Source organism: Chamaea fasciata, unplaced genomic scaffold, assembly GCF_029207755.1.
Source record: "Chamaea fasciata isolate MVZ Bird 193981 ecotype frontalis unplaced genomic scaffold, bChaFas1.0.hap1 SCAF_25, whole genome shotgun sequence".
NCBI lineage: Eukaryota > Metazoa > Chordata > Aves > Passeriformes > Sylviidae > Chamaea > Chamaea fasciata.
Window position 1 is genome coordinate 4472118 of NW_027094110.1, and position 9825 is coordinate 4481942.

Consider the following 9825-nt stretch of genomic DNA (forward strand, 5'->3'; position numbering starts at 1 on the left):
GGAAGAAGGGGGTACAGAGCTGAAATTGCCCCAAACAGGGGAGTTGGGAGTCTGTGTCTGTGCACAGGGCTGGCTGGAATAACCAGACCGTCGGCTCTGCGGGGACAGGCTGTGCTGCATCCCCGCAGACACCTGGAGGGCTCAACACCCGTGTCCCGCAGCCCCCGAGCGGAGCCGCTCTGGCCGAGCCCCCCGGGCTGCTCCAGCCGCGGCTCCCCATCTGCGATTGTGCAACCGCCCGGCCCGGCTCCAGGAGCTCCGCTGGGATCGCAGCCTGTTCGAGAGGATCAGCGGGTGGGCAGCTCTGGAGAGCGGAGCCAAGTTAATCACACGCTGCCGGCTCTGCCTCCCCCCTCCCCTCCCCTCCCCAGGCAATGCTTTGTCGGTTTTCCCCTGGTTTTGGACCACATGGATCACCTCTCTCACCACGACAGCTCTCCTCCTGCCCCCCAGATCTCTTCGCTCTGTGTATTACCTTGTCCTTCGCTGGCTCTGGGCTCAGCTGTACCCTCAATTGTCCAACAATTCCTGCAAGTGGGGTCTGAGGCCAACATCTCAGCAGGTCTTTAACTCAGATGGTCAGACCAGAGATTCCCATGTATTGCTAAGGCAAATCTGTCTCTTGATGGAGACACCTCAATACATTTGCTGTCGTCTCTCTGGAGACCTGGAGAAACGTCTGGAAAACATCAACATGGGCTCCACCTCCTGCTGGCCAGCTCACCGTGGCCTGGCTTACAAGGAACAAGACAGTGCTGAGAATCATAGGGCCATGGAATGGTTTGGGTTGGGAAGAATCTGAGAGCTCATCTCATTCCAACCCCTCTAGTGGGCTCCTTCCACTAGACCAGTGCAGGTGCTGGTCTCTCCAAACCTGACTGGGAAGGTGGAGATGCAGGGCCAAGCTCCCCATAGCCCCTGGCATTACAGCACCCTGGCTGAGCCCTGCAGGAGATAGCGTGGCAAGGATGACAAGGATAAAGGCAAATGGGATACACAGAGCTTGTGGGGAAGAGCAAACAGCCCTGGAAGAGTCATCACCGGGGCATGTGGCTCATGGGGAAACGTGAGTAAGAGCTGAGGCCTTTGGCTAGTGCAGGGCGGCTACCAAAGGACTGCAGGGCCATTTCTCAACTCCCAACCTGCTCCGACGGCTCCTTCTGGAGCCAATGTCTGAAGCATCAAGATTAGCAGGGCAAGGTCCAAGCCCCACCCTGGAGCTGAGACACTCGTGTCCAGCCGGCATTAGGTAAGTGTGTGTGGAATGCAGCTTTCCTTCTGCTGGCTCAAGGAACAGCCCGTCCCCACACCCCGGGGAGCAGCAGACACTGCACGGGGACAGGAGACACACACCAACAGCTGACAGGGTCTGCTCCAGCCTGGTGGCTCCAGAGAGGCCCCACTCTGCAGCACAGAGGTGACCAAGCCTGGGTTTCTACTGACTCGTGTCTCGACGGTCTCCAGTGGGGCTGGCCGGTGTCTAACAGAGTAACAGGATCTCTCTCTTCTCCCGACTCGCCTGGATTTATGAGCTCTGGAGTTTATCATCTTCCACACTATTCATCCAGTCTATTATCTAAAAATGCTGGGACACAAGTGTTGACTGGGAATCCCTCTGAGCTGGGCAGAGTGAGACTGGGGTATTGTCCAAACCAGTACAAATGAGCGCCAAGGAGAGCTGAGGTGAGGGAGGTCACGGTGAGACACCCCATCTGTGACTTACCCAATTGTGTCTGTCACCACAATGCCTCAATAGCTGCAGGAACAGCCCCATTCCCTCCAGCTCCACCTCAGCAGGTCACTAGGACCACCAGGCTCTCTAGGGAAGTCCCAGCCTCCTGCAGCCTTTCCAAGAATCTGTGAAACTGGAGCTCTAGATGAGGAAAATGACCAGGGCTCACTTGCAGCTCTTGGCCCGCGGTATCAAAACCTTCCTTTGGTCATCCCAGTTTTGCCATTGTGGACTCACGTCTGGTTTTCCCACCCTGACAATGCAGGAGGTGTGAGAACCACTCTGTTCTGGCAGCTGAAGACAGGAGCTACTCTGGAGGCCATGCTGCAGACTGGGGCTTGGCAGATTTGGCCAAAATCGATGCTTTACCACCAGGAGAACTGCCCTCCTGTTTCAGTTTTGCAGATCGTTGCAATGGCATGGATGGGCAACACCATTTAGCAAAAAACAGCCAGGAAGCAAGATCCAGAAAGGTGGGTCCTCCCCAGACCCTCACAGGACACTGTGGCACAAGAGAACACTTCCAGCCCAAACGCTCTGAGGGAATACTTGGAAGCTGGATGGACCTGCCAGCAGCATAACCCCAAATGCAAATCCCTCAGCAGGGTGTATCTGCTCACCCCAACCTTTGAACCCACTGCATGCACAGGAGATTCGGGAGCTGAAGCAAAGGAACCTGCTCTCGCTCAACCAGCAGCAAACACCTCCCTGTCCCTGCTGGAAACAGGCCCAGGAATGGAGGGAACCAAGCAGGTTCATAAAGAAGCCAGGCCTCATAAACACCAGCAATCCCAGCACTGAACCCAAGTCAGCCCGGCTGAGGGTTAATGCCTCCTCCTGCTCCCACCACACAGGCCATGGGGCTGTAAGAACCTGGCAGAATCTTTGCCAGGGTCACCCCAGTGCCAGAGGCCCCTTTGTGCCAACCCCAGAAACGGAGTGGAAATGCTGCCAAAGGCTCCCTTGAACGTTTGTGTCCTCCCGTGTGCACCACACCAAAGCCTGCCCTTGCCAAAAGGCCCAAATTCGGGATTAAGCCAAAGCCCCCAGATGCCTGTGTGGGCAGGCTCAGCCCCGCTGTCCCGGGGAGCAGGGCAAGAGGAAAGCGGATTTCCTTCTGGGTTGGAGTTTGCTGCTGCAAGGAACTCTATAAATAGGTCCTTGCACAACAGCCTGTCCCCACAAGTCAAACCCTTCAGGAAAACACAGCTCAAGAGTTTTCACAAGGTTCATAGCCCCACACCAGTGATAAAACACTTCGGTCCTGGAAATGTGGAATTAATGTTGGTGGCTGTTAATCAGCAGCACCCTCATGCCTCGATGACTCTCAGCAGGATAGGGGAGTCAGTCCTGCAAAAAACCAGGGCCTGCCCAAGTGCCCAGATGTTGCTGGGAAGAGAAATGCTTTTCTGCTCCTTGTAGTGTTTCTGGGGAACTTTTAGGGAATGCCACAGTGTCCTTCACGCAGCTGCAAAACCAGACGAGGTCCTGAAATGCTCTCCCAGCTCTGACCCCTCTCCCCTCACCCGGGGGAGGAGCAGCCTCTGGGGCTGTATTTTTATCATCTGTCCACGAGCCAGGGATGGATTTCTCCCCCGAAGGCAGCTCGGCAGCAGGAGCTCACCTGCTGGCAGAGGGTGCAGCAGCCACGGCACCTGGGCACGAGGTTATTTTTAATCTGATTCTTAACTACATCTGAAGCTGGCGGTGAAATAAAGCTCAGAACTGCGGGCAGGGAGTTGAGCTGCCCAGTTCTCAGCGGTGCCTCTCCCAGTGCCATCTGCTGGTCACTGCCTGGCTGGGCTGGGCTGGCCAGTGACCTGAGAACACCCCGCAGGCTGCTGGGCAGCAGAGCCACCAGTGACCTCTAACAGCATCACTCGTATCTCTGGAACTCAGATTGTACCAACACGTGTGGGGATTTGCTCTCCCTGATCACACACGCACAAGTTACACATCAAGCAGGATCTGTATTTAAATTCAAATACACTGAAATGATGTAAAGAATGAAGCCATGCAGAGAAAAGCTACACAACGGAGCTGGTGGCCTCTCTCAGCTCTGAAGGTTTCTCTTCTGTGCGTGCACACAGGTGCAGACACACATGTAACACACATGTAAAATAAATCTGTGGCATTGGAGTAACTGAGGAATGGGACATGCCAGAGAGAGGGAGGAGAGAGAGGGAGGAGGCAAGGGCTGCAGAGTCTGAGGAGGAGAAGGGAGAATAGCTGGATAATACTGGCCAGAGCTACACCAGGACCAGGAGAAAACAGAAATCCTCAAAACAGCCACTTTTGTGGACAAGAAGGGAGAGAGGTAAAACTTGTCCAAAATTGAGATGAACACACTGAGAGAGAAAAGAGCATTTTTGCTGGAAGAAAACACCAAAGCAAACCACCATGTCTCATCTACAAACACCAAAGCCAACCACCATGTCTCACTGTCCCCAGGTCACCCTGCTGTCCCCGGGGTCACGCTGTGGTGGGGCCTGCCAGCCACATGGTTTGTGAGTGGGAGAGCTCAACACTTCCAGCCTGGAAATGGAACAGAAGCCAGGAAAAAGGAGAAGCATCCACAATCAGCAGCATTACGGCAAACACCCTCCTGCCCTCAGGTCTCCTCAGGAAGGGGACAGAGTTCCCCCGGGGCTGCAGCAGAGAAGGCAGCGTAAGGAGGGAGCGTGTGAATTGTCCAAGGAGTCTCCTGAGCCTACCAGGGCTGTGGAACAACCAGCGCTGACAGAAGCCTTGGTGAGGGGTGCAGGGACAGCTGAGGAAGACCCTTCAGAGCAGAAGGCCCACCAGGATGGCAGTGGGGAGGAGGAAGAGCGAAAGCCCCAAGCAGGTCCTGGGGGCTCCACCTTTGGGCGGATCCACACTTGTCTGGTCCGAGTTTGTCTTCCGTTTTGCGGGTACTGAAGGAAAAGAAGAAATCATGAAGTTAGAGGAGAAGATCCTCTTTAGTGAAGGAGCTAAGAGGCTCTCAGTGGCTGCCTCTACCCCTGGAGATGAGTCTAACATGGGCTCAAAGGAAAGAGTCCTCCCGTTTCCTTAGCAGGTCTCTCTGCTCTGACTTGGTGCTTGTGGCAGTTTTCCGTTGTGTCTTTGCTGTTGTGGCACATGCTGGTGTTGTAGCAGCAGATGCTGGCTTAGCCAGTGTTGTGATGGGTTTTGGCCTGGTTGGGGTCGTCCTTTGGGACCGTGGTGACATGTTTTGGTTTGGCTCTTGTGATGGGTAAGAGTGTTGGGGGTTTGGGCTTGGCTGTGATTGGCAGTGTGGCTGGGGGTGGTGGCTTGGCTGTGGTTGGAAGTGAGTTTTTGGATGGTGGCTTGGCTGTGGTTATGGTGGCCTTTGATGCTGTGGGCTTTAGTTTGGCTCTGGTGTGTACTGGTACTGTGGGCTCTGGTTTGGTTGTGGCTGTGAGTTTCAGCAGGGCTGTTGTGGTGGATGAAAGAGATGCAGAAATTAAAAGTGCCGTAGGTTAGGGCTGGCTCACATCAGCAGATCCCTGCACTGAGCAGGACCAGCAGAAACCAAAGAGGGGCTGAAACAGCAGCTGGCCCCTCTCAGGTCACTCGGGGCCATTCCCCCCACTCTGGGGTTCCCAACCTGGAGACATCTCATGTCCCTCACACAACCTCCTGCCCCACAAGGGAGAGAAAATGCTGCCTAACGGGGTACGAGGCTCTTGTCCAGTCCTCCTCATCTTGAGGCAGTTGACCTCTGTTAGGAGCAGGAATTGCTCCCGATGTCTCAGTGTCCAGCCCTGGAAGAGCAGTTCAAGGGCTTCCTGACAGCTCCAGGAGGGTTCCGAGCTCAGACCCAGCCCAGGGTCTCAGTCCCAACAGCCCCTCCGGGGCCACACACAGCTCTGCTCACTCACCACACAGGTTGTTCTCACAGACTGTGCCTGTGGGACACATTTCACACGAGGGTCCTTTCATGTAGGGCAGTTTGTCCTTTCTATTACCCCTGGAAGCAGAAAATGCCAAGATAAAGAAGGTGTGAGGAAAGGGGAAACTCCCATCCCAGAGAGAAGGGGCTGATTCAGCTGGGATATCCCAGCCAAGGCAAAACTTGGGATCAACATAGAAAACAGGTTGTGGTCTCCTGCCACGGCCTGTCAGGGCCATTTACTCACCAGCCTGAGCCCAAGGCAGCTAAAGCCGGGGCAGACAAGTCCATGGAGCAGATCCCTCACCCCCCTCAGAACAGAGCAGGGGATGGACATTGGGGCCTGGAACTTACGGGGGATAATATTTGCAAACAAGCAGCTGCACGTTCTCTATTTCGATTCCATCGACCTTCTTACAAGAACTGTGTCCGCAGCCAACACGAGTTGTTTCTGCCCAGACCACCTAAGGCAAAGACCAGGGTTGAAGGTGAGGGGACTGGGAGAAGGCAACCTGTCCCCTGGCCTTAAGGGCTGCTCCAATATCTTCCTCATCTCCCAGTGTGTGCCCCAGATCCCACATTCCCATGTTGCTTTGGCATACAGGATCCTTCCCCTTGCCCCTGTCAGAACCACCTTCCCAAGGTCATATATTCCAGTGCCACAGCTTTCCTTCCATATAGGCTACCCAGGCAGAGCATCACCACCTCTGCTTTGGTCTTGGAACCATCCATCCATCCATCCATCCATCCATCCATCCATCCATCCATCCATCCATCCATCCATCCACTTACCACCACCTTCTCTTCTCCTCCTTGCTCCCACCCAAGCTGTGAAGAAACACTCAGACCTCATCCTTCTACCCAAGACAAGGTGGCACTGAGCTCTGCTGAGCAGCCAAAAAAGGGGCTGTAGAGCTTTTCTCAAAAAAGGTCTTCTCCGAAAGGCCATTTATGGCTGATACCATGCCCAGGTCCACCTCTACCATTGTGAATCCCACCTGGACCTCTGTCCTTTTGCAAAGATTTTGGGAGGAGCTGGGGCACTGGCACAGCTCCTGTCCCAACAGCCCCTCCACCCCAGCAGCTGGTACCTGGGTGTAGTTGTCACACGTCTGCCCAGGGACACACTCCGATGTTTTCAAGTTGTAGAATTTCCTCTCGTTGTCCCATTCTTCAATGGCCAATTTTACGTCCAGGGTTGAAGCCGTAGCAAAGAGGTTTGCCCTGCCTCGGCCCCCGTTCTGGCCCCAGATGCAATTCTTTGCATGGTTTTGAGCACCAACCTCCAGGTCTGTGTCCCAGGTCTGAAAGGAGCTCGGTGTCAGCGCACAGAGAGGAACACTGGGCTCTCCAACAGGAACCCTTACTTACCAAGGACCCCTGCGTTGTCTGGCCACAGTCTCCCCACTCATGAGGAAAATTCAAACCCCTACCCAACACAGTCCTCAGGAGAGGGGAGCTCCATAGTCAGTCCCAGAACAAGCCTTGGCTTATAGGTCAAACAGGAGAAGGTCAGGGCACCAGCACGACCCTCACAACCTCTCCTGGAGCTCATCTAACACCATAATGGAGCATCCTCAACTCAGTGTGGAGAAACCATCACAGTGCTGAGGGTTCTGGCTCTGTACCCTTTGAGTCTGCAGTCACTGGTTAGGCCTCTTCTCCCTGAGTTTCACTTTTGCCTTTGGTTGTTAAGCTCTCATTTTTCAGCCCACAAAGGCTTTACGCAACCTAGGCAACTTTGGCGAGATGTTGTCTAAGCACACTGTGACCCAAGGAGAAAAGGGCTCCAACTTTCCAGGATAAACAGTTGTCATTCTCCTCCTCCCCATGATTTGTAAACAGTGAGGAAAAATCACATGTGGTGCAAGATAAAACTTGATAGCCAAGTTCTAATCAAATCAAGAGTCTGAACGAGACAAAGAGCACCAGTTCTAGAGCTCAGTTTTGCTCCCACGGCAGCCACATGTGATGTGGGACCTGATGTGATTTCCTCAAGCAAAACAGGGGATCCCTCACGTCCAAGGCAGCCCTGCACAAGGCATGGGGAGGAGAAGGAGCATGATGGGCCCAAATAACTGACAGACTTGACCAACACTTTTGAAGTTGATGCAAATACAGAGCACTGCATGATGTCCCACACAGCAGGATCTCCCCACCAACCCTTGGCAGTCTCCAAGCCACGGCACCTGCTCATGGCAGGGCCTCACCTGCCCTTCCTGCCACCACAGGGAGCTCCAGCAGGCACTCATGTCACTGAGAGCTGCATCACTCTCATGGAACAGCAGCTGGGGACTCACATCACACTTGGGAACTTCCAGAAAATGATCAAAGACAACTCCAGAGGTAAAGGAAACTCTTCTCTTTAGAGGCTGTTTAGGGAACCCCTCCACTGACTTGTAACCCTACATGAGAATTGCTCTGCCTCCCCTAAGGAACAATCTGATCTCTCCTTGCACCAAGATCGAGCCTTGGACCACACAAACACCCCAACATTCCTCTGTAATAAAAGCCACTTACCATCTTCATCATAGCCTGGGCAGGAGGAGAGACCTGGGAGCGATATTTATTATGCTCATCCAAGATGATCTTCTTTTCTTCATCACTCAGGGACCAGCTCAGCTCCAGCACTGAGAGCACCAGGAGAACGGGAAGAAGACCTGAGCTCAGCATCGTGCAGGCAGCTTCTGCTCTCAGCAGCCCACGGCTCTGGCAGTCAGATTTAAAGCACCTCCCAAGAGCCAGGAACACCCAACAGCTTGAAGATTGGGGAGGAAATGTATTTATTAGAGTTTTGGAGCCACATGGGACACACCCGTGTCACATATCGGCCTTGACGGAGAGGCTGCACTGGGGCTGGTGCCAACAAACATGCATGGTCACTCCCCAGGCCTGAATCCTTATCCCTGGATTGGCATTCTTCATCTCTTCAAAGCTCTGCTGCTCCAAACCTCAGCCATCCCCTGGGCCCTCAGTTATGGGTCCCCTCTTCTACCTCCTGTGCCTTCTCTCAAAATCACAGAATCCCAGAATAGTTGGGTTTGGAAGGGCCCTCAAAATCATCCAGTCCAACCCCTCTGCAAGATCACCTGGAACAGGTGACACAGGAACACATCCTGGTGGGTTTGAGATGACTCCTGAGTGAGAAACTCCATAACTCCCTGGGCACCTGTTTCAGTGCTCTGCCACCCTCCATGGAATGAAGCTTTTTTCTTGTCTTGAGGTGGAACTTTGTGTGTTTCGCGTTTATGGCCGTTGCTCCTTGTCCTGTTGCTGGGCACCACTAGAAAGAATCTGATACCATCCTCTGACACCTCCTGGATATATTTATATGGATTGATGAGATCCCCTCTCAGTCTTCTCCAGACTAACCAGGCCCAACTCCAGCAGTCTCTCCTCATCAGAGGGATGCTCCAGCCCCTTAATCTTTATGGCCTCCAGTAACTCCTGTCTTTCTTGAACTTGGAGACCAGGACTGAACACAGATATGGCCACCCCGTGACAGAGCAGAGGGTAAGGATCACCTCCCTGACCTGCTGACCACACTCTTCCCAATGCCCCCTGGGATCCTGTTGTTCCTCCTAGCTCCAGGGCACACTGCTGACTCATAGACCCCCTGGTCCTTCTCTGCAGAGCTGCCCTCCAGCAGGTCACCCCAAGCCTGTGCTGGTACCTGGGGTTATCCCTCCCCAGGTGCAGGACCTGCATTTGCCCCTGTTGAACCTCATTAGGTTTCTCTCCATCCACCTCTGCAGCCTGTGCAGGTCCCTCTGAATGGCAGCCCAGCCTTCAGGTGGATCAGCCACTCCCCCAGTTCTGTGTCATCACCAAACCTGCTCAGGGTCCATTCTATCCTTCATCCAGGCTGTTGACAAACAACTTGGGTATGACTGATCCAACAAGGCCAGTACTGATCCCTGGGGAATACCATTGATTACAGGCCTCCAGCTGGATTCTGCTCTGCTCACGAGCCTCTGAGCTCAGACAGTGCCTGATCCACCTCACTGTCCATTCATCCAATTCACATTTCCTGAGCTTATCCATGGGGATGTTACAGGACACTGTCAAAAACCTTGTTGAAGTCAAGGTAGACACCACCCACTGCTCTCCTCTTATCAATCCATCCTGCCATGCCGTCATAGAAGGCATCAGATTGGTCACACAGGATTTCCTCTTAGTGAATCCATGCTGACCACTC

At 53.9% G+C, this 9825-nt stretch overlaps 1 protein-coding gene across 1 annotated transcript; it reads right to left on the minus strand.

Annotated features, from left to right (window-relative positions):
- Positions 1–566: 566 nt before the first annotated feature.
- On the minus strand, positions 567–8353 carry LOC136301274 (peptidase inhibitor 16-like). The gene is made up of 6 exons (XM_066204207.1): positions 8148–8353; positions 6719–6931; positions 5982–6091; positions 5617–5705; positions 4594–4647; positions 567–679 (listed from the first exon to the last, which is right to left on the minus strand). The coding sequence occupies exons 1-6, from the start codon at positions 8298–8300 to the stop codon at positions 567–569; spliced, it is 732 nt and encodes a 243-aa protein (XP_066060304.1). The 5' UTR covers positions 8301–8353.
- Between the last annotated feature and the right edge of the window lie 1472 nt (positions 8354–9825).

What these genes read in the sequence shown, in the direction of transcription:
- LOC136301274 (XM_066204207.1), bottom strand. Translation starts at nt 8,300, where the DNA reads ATGCTGAGCTCAGGTCTTCTTCCCGTTCTCCTGGTGCTCTCAGTGCTG. An exon ending in CGTGTGACAACTACACCCAG is followed by an intron (nt 6,092 to 6,718) that starts GTACCAGCTGCT and finishes TCTTTGCCTTAG; the next exon opens with GTGGTCTGGGCAGAAACAAC. An exon ending in CTGTGAGAACAACCTGTGTG is followed by an intron (nt 4,648 to 5,616) that starts GTGAGTGAGCAG and finishes CTTTTCCTTCAG; the next exon opens with TACCCGCAAAACGGAAGACA.